The sequence below is a fragment of the Tachysurus vachellii genome, chromosome 10 (genome assembly GCF_030014155.1).
Source record: "Tachysurus vachellii isolate PV-2020 chromosome 10, HZAU_Pvac_v1, whole genome shotgun sequence".
In the NCBI taxonomy this organism is placed as follows: Eukaryota; Metazoa; Chordata; class Actinopteri; order Siluriformes; family Bagridae; genus Tachysurus; species Tachysurus vachellii.
This window is the reverse complement of record NC_083469.1, coordinates 6,799,919-6,817,418: the sequence shown is the minus strand read 5'-3', so window position 1 is coordinate 6,817,418 and position 17,500 is coordinate 6,799,919. Positions and strand designations below refer to the sequence as shown.

Below are 17,500 nucleotides of genomic sequence, written 5' to 3'. Positions count from 1 at the left end.
GAGAGAGATTGATTGAGGGGGAGGAGAGAAAGGGAGAGCGCTGACTTTACTTTTCTCTTTCCCATCTATGTTGCAGGTGCAGGACAGAAACTTCTCCACTCATGGACAAGAGAGAAAGGGAGTGAAGGGCCTGAACACACACACACACACACACACACACACACACACACACACACACACACACACACACACACACACACACACAAGGAGTGCAGCTATTCAGAGTGTGGGAAAAGAACCTGCACTCCACTCGAACCATGCAGTCTTTGGTCACTGGACACTTGAACACACCAAAGCTGAAGATTTCTGAAGTTTGGATGGAAAGCTCTCTTATAAAGTGTTTTTTTTTAATACAATCATTTTTCTTTTTGTGATGCTACAATCAGGCATTATGTATTGCTGACTGGTTACATTCCAAGCTATTAAGACGACACACACTTTACATTCCCTCTCTCTCTCTCTCTCTCTCTCTCTCTCTCTCTCTCTCTCTCTCTCTCTCTCTCTCTCTCTCTTGGTTACAAATGGACATCAATTTATCAAATTATTGGTATCGTTCGAGTATATGTATATATTCTTTTTTTTTTTGGTGGGGTATGTATGGATTATAGACAGATTATAATGTGAACTCTATAAATATAGAGTGAATTGTAAATGTTTGTGGGGATTTTACATTTCTGCAGACTTTAAATGTATCTGCTGAGTTTTATAAACTCTTATCAGTTGTGTTTTGTATACATTCACTTTTTTTGCATAATGAAATAAATCACTTGAAGAAAATGAAGCCTAGCATGCATGTCTGATATTGCCATCCAATACAATGCTGAAACTCAGGCTCCTATTGAGACACACAGCTGGTCATTGGGTAGTTTGTTCGTTACCAGTGAATGAGAATAATGCATGTTCAGCGGTGACTGACACGGCTGTGGGGACTCATTTAGCTTGCTTTTAAATAGCTCTTGAGGGAAAAATCCCTCAATGGGATTTTTTTAAACACTTTTTCAAGTAGGAGTGTTGATACAGAAGTCTTAAGTTTAATCATCTATCATTATAATTATTAATTTGGCAGATGTTTTTATCTAAATAGAGCTGAGGAGTGGGGATTAAACAGTGTGGCAGATTTGCAGTACCAGAATTCAAGCTCATATCCTAGTCCAGAGCCCTAATTGCTTAACAGAACCATAGACTCAGGTTTAAGATGTCTTTCTTGATTACACAATATTTTTTAAAAGTCACCATTACATGACCATATCTAGAGCAATCCACAGTTAGTACACATTTAAACTAAATGTTGGGGGTTTTTTTTTGTTGCTTTTTACAATTTATGAGGATATTTACAACATGCATTTGGTTCTAATTACAGACAGATATTTAAAAATAGCCAGAGACTTTACTTAGATACAACAAGAAAGGCTTCAGTGACTAGTGGAGTGAAAAAATGACCCGTTATAATTTAGCACCATCTAGTGGTCAGTGAATTATTTAGCAGCCTGTGCAGTTGTGTTCCTGTTCCCAATCAGATTATACTGCAGCTTTTCTAATGCACAGCATTTTCTGGTGATGACTGAGATTTACTAAATAAGGAAATAACAAAGGTCAATTAACTGAGAGTTTTACATTAAAGTTCTAACTCAGACCACAATAATAAACAAGTAACAGTTATCTACATAATAGTAAATGAGTAAGAGCAAATTAAAAATGACTGAATAATGGCCAGAGCAGAAGGCCAATAGAATCCATATTGAGTATGTAGTAAAATTAAATACAATATTCAGAATGAACAGATAATAATATGTTCATTCTATGATACTGAGACTAGTACCACACTAGTATTTGCCACAAAAAAACACAGGACCAGGATTCTTTTGGGATGCATTAAATAAAAATTAAAAAAATCACACAATCAATTCATTTTTACTCTCATGCTGTCAGATTTATATTTGTGGGACAAACAAGAATCATGTTCATTAACATGAATGTACAGCACTGTTTGATGGATTTGCAGCATCCTTAGTAGCTGCCTGGTCAGGGCCACAGTGTTTTAAAGGCTACTAGTTTGTTTATATTGTAGGAAATAGTGGTTTAGAAGCCAACAAAATGTATTCATATAAAACATCAAAGGCATGTGATTTGCTGTATGAACATATAATAATAATAATAATAATAATAATAATAATAATAATAATAATAATAAATTAGTCAGATTACAGATTAGCTAGTAAGAATAATGCAGACTACTAGACAAAAGTAACCAAGAGAAAAAAGTTTTGTTTAAATATAACTATAGGAAGAGGAAACATAAGTTGAGTATTTTATTAAATTGTATTTAAATTAAAATTTAATTAAAACACTGTGGATCATGAAGCCAAAACCTTTATGACTCTAGCAAGGCACTTTTACCACACAGCATATTTAGATTACGATTAACCCTATTGAAAATGTGTGTGTGTGTGTGTGTGTGTGTGTGTGTGTGTGTGTGTGTGTGTGTGTGTGTGTGTGTGTGTGTGTGTGTGTGTAAAAGTGTGTGAAATATTGCAGTGTGTAAAACTACATTCAGTTCAGAAGCATTAAACAGATACAGATACGGTCATTGCTGACTATAGCAGTTTCAAGGTTAAATGATCAGGAACAGTACATTCAGTCATCAGCATACTTTCATCAGATCGAAGATTATCAAAAGTCTGTAAATATTGTTTTTAGTAGAGGGAGCCATTTGCAAGCATGTAAAATATTTTGGGATGTAAACTTTTTCTGCTTAGAACTAATTTTGCACATTTTGTGTACAGTTTATATGAATAGATTTAACATAGCAGAACATATGAGCCACAGACATATGAGAACAGGCCCTACCACTTTGATTATGACTATGACTGAACCTGCTAATGATGCCAGCTAACTTCATCTTCTTCCTGAATTTCGAGTGGGCTCTAGTTTGCACAAGTGGCCACAGTAAATAGAGTTGATGAAATAGATTTAATGATTTGCTGGTGGATGCTGCTTTTTAAAAAAAAAAAAATCAAGTTTTGACTTTCTATAATTTCTATAAAAATGTTTTCCTCCACATTTTTGCAAACTATACCATTTTTTAAAGTTTTCATTGTTACATGTTGTGTGACGTCACATTCCACAATATTAAATGTAAATTTAAAAAAAAAAAATGTGTCTTTGTTTATTTAATGAAAAGAAAGCATACACACAATCATTTTACTGCATAATGGTCTCTAAAATTGCTGTGCTACGTCATTTTTTAATTAATTAATAAACGTTAAAATTAAGTAACTCAATTAATGTGTTAATATATTTTACTTATATCCTGCATATTCTAGCCTTCAACAAATATTTATTTACTTTCTGGCTAGAATCATCCCCAAAAAAGGTGTTTTGAGTGTGGCAAATGAATAAATCATCACCAGAAGGGGGTGCTGTCTTAAAACAGTCGAGGATTTAAATCAAAAGCTATATTCGAAAATGGATGTACGATCCAAAATTTCACCTCAATCTTCGTCTCACTGAGCACATCATGCTAATAAGTGTGCTATCTACAGTGTCAAATGCTCACTGATTTCGCTCTTTTGTGTATATCTGCTGTGTCAGATATTTCAGAAGAAAATCTCAGAATGTTAATAACTAATGACTCTCTAATTGAATCACTTCTGATTAAGGCTTATGATTGGCCATTTGTCATAATCAGAAGTACTGTGTATTAGGAGTACGTTTGCCAGTGATACCACAGAAATCTCGAAACACACAGACACTGAATCGTTTAGGAAGGAGGCACAAATTAAGTCTCTGGGATGAATGAATTTTGTTCTGAGAGGTTTAACTGAACACCAAGACACCAACCAAAAACTGGTGAAGGAGTTGGAGGCTGGAGTGTACATTTACCATTAACAGCGTCTGACATCATCATGGCCTGAAAGTATGTTGTGCAAACAAGAAGCCCCTATTCCAAGACCAGTATAAAAAAGGTAGACTGAAGTGTCTAGGTTTGGACCATTCCCACTGTGAAGCATGTGGGTGGCAGCATCACAATGTTTTGGGTGCTTTGGGTTTAAAAGGGACTGGTGGCGGAAGTAAGATTAGCATGAAATACTGTAATTATCATCCAGAAAGGTGATTGCAAGGTATAGCATACCTCAAAAACCTATAATGCAGTATCCTGAATGAAAATGATGCCGCAGCCACTCATGGCAGTGAGTCTAGGGACCACAATTAGCATTGTTCTCTGCTAAGTGGGAGGGACAATATTCTCTCTCTCTACCCCTGTGGCACTTCACCACTTTAGGCATCTGTGAGATCTTGAGTGCAGAAGAGGGTTGATAACGCTTTTCTCTCGGTATGTTATGCTGCTCTCTGATGCAGCATGAGTTTGAAAAAATAAGGTTTACATGTCTCAGAGGAAGCATGTTGGCCTTCACCCTTCATGAAAGGGCAGAGCTAGTGGGTGTTAGAGAGAAAATGGGAACCACTACAAATTGATCTATTTTGTAACAAATGAACTGGTCAGTTATGCACCTACTGATGAAACATTTTCTACTTTTCTAAAGTGGGAAAACATGGAAATATTCCATTAATTAAGTATTTCTAAAGATGAGCTCTTGCAGCTTGTGTATACTGAATTGTGTCATTTTCAAGGTAGTGCCAAATAGTGCAGTGCTACAATACCCATCAGACTGCACCCTGCATGTCACATGATCTGGTGATATGTTCCCTAATCACTCTGAGTTGTGTTTTATTATCACTTGTTAACACCACTATTTATGTTCTAGTTTTTCTGTGACTCTTTGCCAGGCTTTTGTTGCTGTCGTTTGCTGTCAGCAATAGGTTCTACTGTAGGTTCTAGACTGTGTATTTCTACCTTGTTCCCATAGCTCATGTTCATGATTCATTAGGTTAGATAATTCCAGACAGTTATCAGTATTACAATATTAATAAAGGGGATAAATGCAGTGTACTTCTATAGTAAATTGATGGACTGTAAAAATAAATTTGCCGAATAGAACACAAAGTTTCTACAGAAATAGGAAGTCCTTCATCAGCAAGAAACTGCTGCTGAAGCTGCAGAACATGAAATTAGTTGTGTTTTTCACGTAAGGGGATAAGTAATAGTAATTTTACTGTTTTTTAAAGGAATTTTCAGTTTAATTTGTATTTGAATCAAGTTACCAAGACAAAGGTCTTACTTTTTTTTAATACCCTGTATACAGTATGCCTTGATAGGAAACAAACATGTTCACTTAACAGAACAGGTAAAAACAGTGCCAGCTTGTGGCTGAGAAGAAGCAGGAAGTGTTTTATGCACATTAAGGCAAATGGCAGGGTTGGATCTGCAGGCGTTGTCAGTGTCAACAGGAGTCTTGTTGCATTATTTGTGTTTTAGTGAGATAAGACAACGTTCTGTGTGAATCTTCTTCTCTTCCCTGCAGAAAGGACATAAGCTGTGCAGTTGTGTATAGTCTGATTGAGCCTTACGTTAAGGAAGTCTTGTGTAGCTGTAGCTGTGTGGTTTAAAATAACCCTCACATTTAGAGGGGTAAGGCGACAACACCCAAACATCCCAGTTCACCAAACCCTCTATGCCCATGAACCCTGCACCTGTTGATCGTGGCAAATTATAAACAACCAAAGGTTTACCAAATAAGGATGATAATGAGAGTTTGGCAAGGTAAAGAAGATTTAGGTGGAAGGTCAGATGTCTGATTACATTTGACAGCCAGTAAATAATCTCTTAATGAATTAGTAAATATTAGATTATAGATATTTTTCAGTACTTTGCTTTGGTTGGGTGATGGATGTTCCAAGAGTGCCTATATTTCCTCAACATAAATTAGGTTTTTACCTGTTTATATCATTCCACTCGTCTATGGTTGCCACATTGAATTCCACTTCCTCTTCCCAGTTCAAATCTGTTACTTCAGTAGAGTTAGCGAAATAATCAGCGGACATAGAAAAGAAAATTATTCAAGTGAATCATTTAAAAGGTTTAAAACATGAAGGATCTTCATCTGATTTTTACCAGGAGCACCTTTACCTGGAATGTCAATGTCAACAAATCAATGTCAGCTATCTAGCCAGCTAGCTGATGTGCATGTGGATCATTTTCTGCTAGTGGAGCAAATATGGAACATTTGGCCAAGTATCATTACTCAAGAATGAAATGTCTTATACTTAATATTAACTGCTCTGGTATAAAGACATTATACTTGCATATAGATTTTTTATACTGTATCTGACATGAATATTATTTTTAACATATGCTTATGTAACTGCAGTGAATCATAGCAATGTGGGGAACCTGGAGCCTATCTCAGGGGAAGTGGCACAAGGTGGAGGACACCCTGGATAGAGTGCCAGTCCTTCACAGGGCACAATCACACACTCACACACCCATTCACAAAATTGCATACAATTCAGGGATGCCAGTCAGCCTACAACCAATCAGTCTAAGAAGGATGACTAGCATGGCTAGTCCAAATACATACTGTATGTTTTCCCTGCTCTAAAACACCTACATGTTACATTTCCAGCATTTGGTAGACACCCTTATCCAGAGACTTTTTAATCTGATTTTATACAACTGCTCAATCGAGGGATAAGGGCCTTGCTCAGGGGCCCAGTGGTGGCTGTTTGGTGGACCTGGGGTTACAAATCACAACCTATACAACCCACAACAATACCTTAACCACTAGGCTACCACATCCCATCCCAAAACAGCAGAAACACATAAATATGCAGGAAAAATGGTTCTACAGAACGACAGCTGAAATCCTACCCAGGGCACAAGTGTAGCTAAACCAGTAGGTGCTGCTTTTTTCTCAGATATGTCACCTGTCTGTAGATTTATTCTGTGAATGCCTTATTTAAAGCATTTGTGTTTTTATCAGTCTGTTCGATCAAGTCCATTTTACTATTTATGATGTTTTGTGTGTGTATGTGTGTGTGTGTGTGTCAAGTCAAAACAAGTGGATAAACCCAGAGGCCACTAACTGTAGCAGTGCGTTACCGGGTTCTGAACAGCTATAAAAATGTTCAGGCAGGACGGTGAGTTCAACCAGATTTAAATAGCATATATTTTATATTACAATACAATTGAAATAGAATTTACCATCTGTCAGGAGTGCAGAGACTACTCAGTCTTGTAAAAACAAACATTTTTCTATTAGTTTTCCTTAGTTACTAAATAATTCATAGTTGGCATATCAGATGCTTTAGATTGAGTGCGTACAAAAGTGCTTTTAAGTGTCTATCAATGAATACATTAACACTGGATCACTAAATTACAGAATTAGGATACCATGAGCCTTCTACCGCTTATCCGAGCCTAAACTCTATTCAGGATTTTTTTTTTTTTCATGCATATAAAACAAAAAGGGGAAAAAGTGCTAGATTAGTGTTTCAGGAAGACCATTATTTCTTCACCCGTCATTTGAAGATAACCAGTAGGCTGTTCGGACATCCTTGGAACGTTCATTCCACCACCTCGGTGCCAGAACAAAAAAAAGTCTTGTATACCTACCTCTTACCTTGAGAGATGGTGGGACCAGTCGAACAGTGATAGTAGCTCTGAGGGAGCAAGGTGCAGTGTTAAAAACTAAGTATCTGAATAACTGAGTAATAATGTAAGACTATTAGGGGTTAATTAGCTCTGAAAATGCTCCTATACTCCGCATGTCAAATAAAGAAAAGATCTTGGAGCATTTGGATAGGTATGTCTGAAGGTTATTGATAGTAGAGTTCACATAATTAAGATTGTCAAAGAGATTTTAGACATGATATGATTTTCCTTGACTATGGCTTTCAAATAGTCCAGTGTATAGTGTTTTTAAATATCAAAGTGGATTAATTTCTTCACAACGATAGGTATATGTGACCTTGTGGGAACATTTTTTCTCACAATTAGTTCCTAAATGTTTCCCTTGGGTTACTGAAATTAAGGTTAAGGTTAGATTTAGGTGTAATTTATCATTACTTATTAATAAAGTCATTGGAATGTCCTTACGACAATTGTGTGTGTGTGTGTGTGTGTGTGTGTGTGTGTGTGTGTGTGTGTGTGTGTGTGTGTGTGTGTGTGTGTGTGTGGTTTCCCTCTGGGTGCCTTCAAGAAAATAAGAGATCTAGAAAATTCCTAAGATTCCTGATAAGACAGTCACATCAACATTATAAACATTCCGAATGTTTTCCTTTTTTTTTTTTTATTAAAAGTAATCATTCATCTCACAAATTGAAGAAACAAACTGATCTAAATGTATGTAGTGTTGTGATATTGATATAGAACATAGAAATAACCTGAAACCAAGATAACTTTTGTCTGTTGATGTTAATATATAACAACAATGCGATACTGAAATGTCTGAACAGTCTATGTAAAGGATGAGAGACACTATGGTGTAATCACAGGTGGGTTAACCAGACAGACCGTCTCTGACCGAACACTTAGAATTAATTACCACTAGTTCCGCAACCCTTTTTGTCACAAGCATGGTTCTTATTTGTGCCACATGCTATAACTATAGTAAGCTGAAAAAAGAAAGAAAAAAAAGAAAAGAAAAGAAAAAAATTATAAAAGCAGCAATGAAGCAGTCCATATCTATATATATCTGGCAAAACCTGTCTTAATAAAAGGCAATAAATTTTAAGACAAATAATTCAGATGACTATATATTTTTGGCTCATGCAATAGAAACATATGTCATATGTCATCAAAATATATATTTTTTTGCTTATTAACACCTGAGTTATAGATAGATAGATAGATAGATAGATAGATAGATAGATAGATAGATAGATAGATAGATAGATAGATAGATAGATAGGAAATTGGTTTGCTCGAGTGGCCGAACATAGCAATACAATACAAAGGATAAAAGATATAGAAATAAAGTGGATAGAGGTAGACAAAAAAACAATTACACTGTACAAAACTTTGCAAACTTTACATACAAAAAATCAAGTAATTTCTCTCTTTTTTGATGATGTCATGGTATGTGACATATGTTGTGACAGGCTTTATGACATTTGACTAGAAAAACTCCTCAGCCCTGAGTTCAGTATATGACGTCACGTCAACATGGCTGGTGATGCCATCTACTGCATGTAAAATCTCACTTCACTGATTTAAAATGAGTTTGTAGTAGTTTTACTTTAAATCAACCAATATAGACATGGCTGGTTAAATCCTTATCACTGTTCTGACAGTAACATTAGCTAACTAGCTTGTTGCTAACAAAACACACTCTCTATTAAACAGTCCATGTTTTTCAATAATTTTGCAATAATGAGCTTAATAATGACGTAATTCCAATTCCATAATTTCCATTTCAGGGTTACACTGCATGCAGCATTTGGTCTAAACAAAATCATTGCTTTTATTTTTGTATTTTATTATTATTTGAAGATGCACAAGACAAGGAAATCTATAAAATATGATATTTCATAAGATTTCCATATGCAATCTTCATCCTGGTGTTGCTTTTTAATTTTTCATCACCTCATCTTGGGCCAAAATGTCTTCCTGTGTCCCTGCTGCTTAATATGCATTTAAAAGAAAAACCTGAAAACTATGTTATATTTATGACAAACATTAAAATATCTGGTAAAGAATTCCTAGCCTTAATCTACGGTCTTAGGAAATTTTTTCATCACGAATACAAGTTCTCTATTTTATTGTTTTTAAAATATTTTACAGCATAAACTCTTAACTCTTTGTTGTTGAGATAAAAGGGAAAATGACGCGCTGGCCCTTTAAGGCCGGGGGTCGCGCCGTCCTCCAACTGCTTTATGCTAATTTATGCGGAGTTGCGCGGGCCGCAGCGTGCCGTCAACCAATCAGAGCGCCCCTCAAACCGCGGGAGATCCGAATTTCGCGGGACGTAATTTGGCGCTAAAACTGCGCTCTGTCGTTCCGGCTTGGTGTCAAAGAGGGAGCAGTGTCGCCGCTGCTGGAGTCCGGAGCGCAGCTCTACTGAATTCACATCCGGGGAAAACAAAACAAAAAACAAACAAAAAAGAAGATATTTAAAGATTTATTTGTGTTTTAGTGAAAATCAACCGAATTTGTGCATCAAACGGACTGAACAGTTTGAATGAAAGGATCATTTTGAACCTCAGATAATAAGCTGAAATCCTGCTGCTACTGGAACAAAGGACACCGCACTCAAAGCCTTTTACTATAAATAGGCAAATAATTTACTAAAAAAAATACTGATTGTAGATTTATACATTCCTAGAGTTCTGAATTTGATCTGCTCTTTAATATAAAAAAACAAACACTTTGAACCAAAAGAGAATTATCATCATAACTGCTGAATCATTGACTCGTACAGAAGCAACTCGGAAACGCAAAACAAAGCAAAGCAACCACACACTTTAATTTCCGATTGCTGCTTTTTTGCTGTAGCTTTAGTCGGTGCTCGGTGTGCACGATGATCCGGACCCCTAGACGTGTGTCTCCGGCCTCAGCTCGGGCTCCGGTTGCTCTGTCCTGCCCGCAGAAGAAGCTCCTCTCCGGAGTCAGGGCAGATTTGCTGAGCTCGGGACTCGCGAGTCCGCCCATGAGCTCGGTGCCGCTCGGGTACTTCACACAGCTCGGAAACACACCGGCGACCGAGCGGAGAACCGCAGACTGTCTGTACGCCACTCCGCACGGAGCACGAGCTCAGAATGGCCGCCAGCCCGCTACCCGACTCCCGGTAAGACCCCCGATTTATTAACCTTCAGCAACCCGACAGTGGGGCTACGTGCGGATCAGCACATTACTGTAGTGAGTAGAAGCATTAAACAGCACGCTGACTGTGGTCCAGTCCCACTGTGCTGCCAACATGGACACTGTCTACAGGGATATTATTCTATTAATATGGACATTGTCTAATTACTATGGGCATTATCTGATCTGATGGGGCTATTAACTTTATTGGTCAATTAGGACATTATCTGATTAATATGGACAGTATCTGATCTACTCTGGGCATTATCTGATCTGATGGGGCTATTAACTTCATTGGTCAATTAGGACAGTATCTGATTAATATGGACAGTATCTGATCTACTCTGGGCATTATCTGATCTGATGGGGCTATTAACTTCATTGGTCAATTAGGATATTATCTGATTAATATGGACAGTATCTGATTAATATGGACAGTATCTAATCTACTCTGGGCATTATCTGATCTGATGGGGCAACTAACATCATTGGTCAATTAAGACATTATCTGATTAATATGGACAGTATCTGATCTACTCTGGGCATTATCTGATCTGATGGGGCTACTAACTTTATTGGTCAATTAGGATATTATCTGATTGATATGGACAGTGTCTGATCTACTGTGGGAATTATCTGATCTGATGGGGCTACTAACTTTATTGGTCAATTAGGATATTATCTGATTAAAATGGACAGTATGTGATCTACTCTGGGCATTATCTGATCTAATATGGCTATTATCTTCATTGGTCAATAGGGATATTATGAGATTAATATGAACATTATCTGATTAATATGGATAGTATCTAATCTAATATGGTTAATATCTGATTAATCTGCCTGCTTTCTGATTAATATGGACATAATCTGAGTGAAAATGGGCATAATCTAGTTAATGTGTGAATTATCTGACTAATATAGATATACCCGGTATCAGGAACTTTAATATGTAATGTATGTGATACTTAATGGCATTTCATATTTATCATTAATACTTATTTTATTCATTAATTATTTTCCCTTCCATATTGTCTATATCAGAGTTATTAAAAGTTTATTACAGAATTACAAAAAAATTAAAGATTAGAAATTTAAAAAACAAATTATTCTTAGATTTATGGTTTCATGTTATTTAAGGTTTTAACACAGTTTTTTAATACAGATAACGTAGTATTTGTGTTTTGTGCATGTTGTCAGAGTAAGTATAGACATATTATAAACACACATTTTAAATACAAGGAAGCCGTTTCTGTGGATGAATGAATATAAATAATGATTTTTCTTGCATAGAAAATAAAAACAGCCAATTTTGCATTTCTTTTTAAAAAGGTGATTCTCACTATGAGATCCATGAAGCAAAGGTGCTTAAAAAAATATAAAAACCACAACTTATTACTATGATTAAAGTTTTTGTATTTATTTGCCTGTTTTACTGCTCATGAATATTTACATTTACATTTACAGCATTTGGCAGAAGCCCTTATCCAGAGAATACATGAATAGAACAGGTTTAATCCAAACGTGTCAACAATGGCAAAAATCATCACACGTGTTTAAATAACGTTCCCGCAATAAATGTACAGTGTTACAGGTTAGTGTAACCGTTCAAGTGGTTAAGGCTCTAGGTTGTTGATCAGAGGATCAGGGTTCAAGCCCCAGCACTGATAAGCTGCTTCTGTTGGGTGCTTGAGAAAGGCCCTAAACCCTCTTTGCTCTGTATCATGGCTGACTCTGAGCTATTATTCTATTCTAGCTAAATATATTATTCTATTCTATTCTATATCTATTCTAAATATAGATGGATAGATATTTATAGATAGATAGATACTTTATTGATCCCGAAGGAAATTCAAGATAATATATTTACATCTCGCATGCACATTTTGCCACACACTTAATTTGCATTTCTCTTCATGCAAAAAGAACAATAAAGAAAAAAAGCGAAGAAAAGAAATGTTTCTGCATTCTATATCTTCACCAGGTCGATTTCAATAGGTGAGATAATGTTTATTTCAGGACTTGCTTTGAAAATAGAGGTAGCTGTTATGCAGATCTGCAAAGCGCAGCCTGTAGTGAGCGAAACGAATCCTGCAGATTGTGTGAGTGTATTAGAATATAATAGCTCTGACGAGTTGAGGCTTAAGAGGTTTATTTAAGATCCTACGGGAGCTGAGAGAAAGAAACAGGGGGAAGGGGTGAGAAGTCTGTTTAGGTGAATATATGCCCTGGGTCTAACTGTAGTGGTAAGCTTGAGTGGGGGATGAACACCATGTGTTTATGTCATCAGCTGTAATGATCTTATACACTATTTTGCCCTGTTTGATGTTACCGATGTTAGAAATGCTGTTAATAATTTGCACGTTTTGGATTAGTGAAGAAAGACAGTCGTAAAGGTTGCTTATTTAATGTTTCAGTTCAATCATGAAGTTGTTCTCTCACACTGTGAGTCTCTTCACACCGATCACCTGTCCGCCAGGTTCGACCTGTTCGTGTCTGTTTGGAAATGTTGGGCAGATCACTGTAGCTTGAACATTATATTTGTGTGTACACATCCTGGACTATCACTTGTAGTTTTTGCTGTGTGTGCCAAATTGGTGGGAGATTGACATTGACTAGCGGCAGCTGAGCTTGTAGAAGCAACAAGAGAGATTGAGAGGCTGTGATTGGCTGTGAGCAAGCCAGTGACATCATTGAAATCAGACAGACAGCTTAATATTTCCACATGTATACTACATTTTGACAATAAAATGCCCACAGAAAGCTTTTAAATCCATTTCCATGCTACAGGTGTGTGTGGGATTGTTTTTTAATCTGGTCGGGAATTTTGACTGATCCCCCCCAGTTATTCCTGGTTTGCATACAACATTCTGTAATCACTTTATATAAACCAGGTTAATATGGTGTAACTTAAATGATTGCTTAATAATAAAGTTTTTACACTACTGTGGCTTTCATAAGGATAAAGCTGCTTAGTGAAGATGTACCAAGAAGGTAAATATGTTGCACCACACAAGACACTCAGTACACTGCCATCTTTGTCCTGCAAGTTTTATCTCTGCAGAGGAAAAATAGCCTCTCATGCCCCTTGGACCTTGGGTCCCACAGTCGCTTTGTCACAAGCTATATGCTACTTTCGGGTCTCTCTGAGCCACCAGAACAGCTTTATTGCCATGATTGTTAGCATACAGTATTGCCAAAGCATCAAGAATGAAAGAATATAAATCAAGAAATAAAATAAAATAACAATTACAAATTATAAGGTACAAGTGAACAGAAGAACAATAAATTAATGTTATGTGAGGGCAATTATTTACAAATGCACAAAATTTACTTAATTGAAGAAGATAAATGAAAATACAAACACCAAACTATCAAAAAAATATTCCCTCTGTTGGTGTTTTGATGGCAGTGGCGAAGAGTTACTCGTCACTCAAAAATTTACATTTATGGCATTCAACGGACACCCTTAATTTATACAGCTGAGCAAGTGAGAGTTAAGGGCCTTGCTCAGGGGCCCAGGAGTGGCAGCTTGGTGGCCCTGTGGTTCAAACTCACAACCTTCCAACCAGTAGCCCGACACCTTAACCACTGAGCTACCACAACCCCATTATGTCCCACTGGTCTTTAACTTGGTTGAGATAATTGAGATCTGCTAACCATGAAGACCATAACGTTAATGTGCCGTGCAGGTGGGCGGAGTTAACTATAGGACAGAGTGGAATGCTTGTGAGGACTTCGCAGATTTTCAGGAACATGACAAGCTGCATTTTTTCTGTTTTATTGACGTCGGGAAAGGCTGGTGAGGGAACGACCGACAATGGCTGCTAATATATAAGAGGCAACAGCTGTATAAGAGAAACGACTCGTTTTATAGATGTTATACAAGACTAAAGTATCTATAAGTAGAAAGAACAAATTGGTGTCATGCTTAATTAGTAACAATTGTACGGCATTCAGAGATTTCTGTTTTCTGCTTTGCATCTTGTTGAACCGATTATTTTCAATGTATTTTTTTCTTCCTTAAGTGCAGATGAAACTGAGCTCTTTTTCTGTCATAGTTTCAATCTGACTGAGTGACATTGTTAAGTGGGGCACTGGATGCTCATGTGTGGAAGCTCTTCATGAGCTGAAACATGCTCACACTCGTAGGCGTATGTCCCGTATGTCATAGGCCAGGAGCACCTGTTGGGTCGGACTTTCAACGGCTGTTAGTTGAGTCTTCGAGGAATCTTTAGTAATTAATGCTGCTGTTCTTTGTCATAGTTGTAGCTGGATGGAGTTTTCTGTAACAGCAGTTCGCACAGTTGTTCTGTCAGAACCTCCTTTTTTTATTTATGGACTAATAAATATATATTTTTATTGACCTTTACTATAGATTGTAGACGTTGCACATAATCTAAAACAATTTGATAATAAAGGGATTGAAAAGCAAAGACAAACATTTGTGGTTATTGATTTTGTGAAGCTTTTCTGTAGAAGGAGTCTCCACTGTCGGCATAAAACCGATTAACTTTTCAGACACAGATTTCTACAAGATGTAAAAGTAAAAGTAAGACGTGTTAGCTTTATTTTGATTAAGAAATCCGATATATACGTATAATTAATATAAAGTAAGTGTAATATAATAAGTAAATCTATTCTTCCATACTACTTATTCTACACAGGGTCTTGAGGAAATTTGGGACTATTCCAGGGGTCACAGTGACAGAGTGGCGACCCATCACAGGGCACAATCACACACACACACACACACACACACACACACACACACACACACACACACACACACACACACACACACACACACACACACACACACACACCATGGACAGTTTAGAGATGCTAATCAGACTATTGCTCATGCCTTTGTATCTGGGGAGGAAACTGGAGTACCCAGAGGTATGAAACCCAAAACTGCAGAGGTGTGAGAAAAACATGCAAATCCCTAAACAATCGTATCCGCTTTTCTTTTTTCTTTCTTTACAAATGGATTGCATTTAAAGGAAATGTTTCTCCAAATCATGCATTTAAACCCTGATACAGTATGTGTCTGATGTTTTTGAATCACATGTAACAGCATATCATGCAGTCATGGATTTGGGGATGTGACAGCTCAGTGGTAAAGGTGTTGGATTACTGAGCAGAAGGCTTTGAGCTTGAATCCTAGGTTGATCATGCTGGCACTATTGGGACCCTGAGTTTGGCCCTTAAACTTTAATTGCTCAGTTGTATAAACTGAGATAAAAAAAAAAAGAGTGACTTCCAAAATTCTATAGATAGATACTGGAGGAAATTCAAGCATCCAGAAGCAACATACAGAAAATAAGATTATCACAAATACAGTCGTCCTCAACACCCCAAGCATATCAAGAAATTTGTATCCACAAATGTACTTAGTGCTTTATAGCATCTGTAAGCTTTGACTTTCAGCTCTTTTGGTGTTTGTAGGCTTGTTTCAGTGTGCTGCTTCTCTATCATTACTTCTCTGCAAAAGAAACACTGCATGTGTTGATAACTGGACTGCCTACAGGGTTCTGTGTGTCCCTCATACATACTTTGTGTGTGCGTTTGTATGCGTGTTTGTATGTGTGTGTATGTATGTGTGTGTGTGTGTTTGTATGTGTGTGTGTTTGTATGTGTGTGTGTGTGTGTGTGTGTGTATGTGTGTGTTTGTATGCGTGTTTGTATGTGTGTGTGTGTTTGTATGTGTGTGTGTTTGTATGTGTGTGTGTGTGTGTGTGTAAGAGAGAGAGAACACATCATCTTTCTAGTAAATGAAGATTACACAATAATGTTAGCACCAACTCTACATGTCTCATGTGAGGTGTGAGAAGAAGCTTTGTCCTTTGTCTTCCCCAAAGTAGGATGTTTATTACTCCTCGATCACTCGTCTATTACTGCGCTTTAGCACCTTCAGCCTGCAAACCTCAAAGAGCTGCATATCAAAGACACTAAAACACTGAACTTCACCTTTTTCTCTTCTTCAGCTTTTGTCCCTGTCTGTCTCTCTAATGCATTCACATAGACAGACACACACACACACACACACACACACACACACACACACACACACACACACACACACACACACACACACACACACACACACACACACACTGAATTCTTTTCCTTTTGCCCTGAAACCTTTGATGGCATGATCAGCAATTCAGGATGACCTTTTGCAATATGAATGAGTGTGTGTGTGTGTGTGTGTGTGTGTGTGTGTGTGTGTGTGTGTGAGTGTGTGCTTTCACTCTCGGGTGTGGCTGATTATGTGTGTATGTAGGCGTACTCAGAAAAAATGAAGAAATGTTCTATGTGAAGAAATGGATAAATGGATAGATGCAGAAAACCATATACATTTTAGTCATGATGAAAATATTAAATCCAGAATTATAGCCTGTTCATCTTTTCTTTGTTTTTCAATATATTTTGATTTATTTTAGATTTTTTTTTTAATGTAGTTAAGAGTTCAATGGAATGTACATGCTGACATTCCTCAATTTTGCTAAACTGACTTGCATCGACTTTTAAAAGTAAATTTAAATAGTCATTTCATGGAAATGTTTTTTTTTTTTTTTTTTACTCCGGGCAAGACTTTTTATTTTCATTGCATTACACATCAGTAGAGGAAGAAGGGGGAAGAGCCGGTTGCTGTGCCATGTCCTGTATGGGTGTGGACCTTATTTATAGAAGTGTGTGTAAAAGGTGGGGATTTAAACACATATGAAGTTGCAGAACAGCTGCGATATTTGCAGTTTTTCCAAAACGTATCGTTAACCCCTTTGGCATTCTGAA

At 37.0% G+C, this 17,500-nt stretch overlaps 2 protein-coding genes across 2 annotated transcripts in view; both read left to right on the top strand.

Annotated features, from left to right (window-relative positions):
* id3 (inhibitor of DNA binding 3) overlaps positions 1-781 on the top strand; it is a 1,974-nt gene extending 1,193 nt beyond the window's left edge. Inside the window, exon 3 of the mRNA XM_060879760.1 lies at positions 77-781. The gene's annotated coding sequence lies outside the window, so the exon portion shown is untranslated. The remainder of the gene's footprint in view (positions 1-76) is intronic.
* Positions 782-9,921: 9,140 nt separating this feature from the next.
* The window catches only part of e2f2 (E2F transcription factor 2), a 21,562-nt gene continuing 13,983 nt past the window's right edge, over positions 9,922-17,500 (top strand). Inside the window, exon 1 of the mRNA XM_060880377.1 lies at positions 9,922-10,685. Within this exon, the coding sequence (XP_060736360.1) occupies positions 10,419-10,685 (267 nt within the window). The 5' untranslated portion in view covers positions 9,922-10,418. The remainder of the gene's footprint in view (positions 10,686-17,500) is intronic.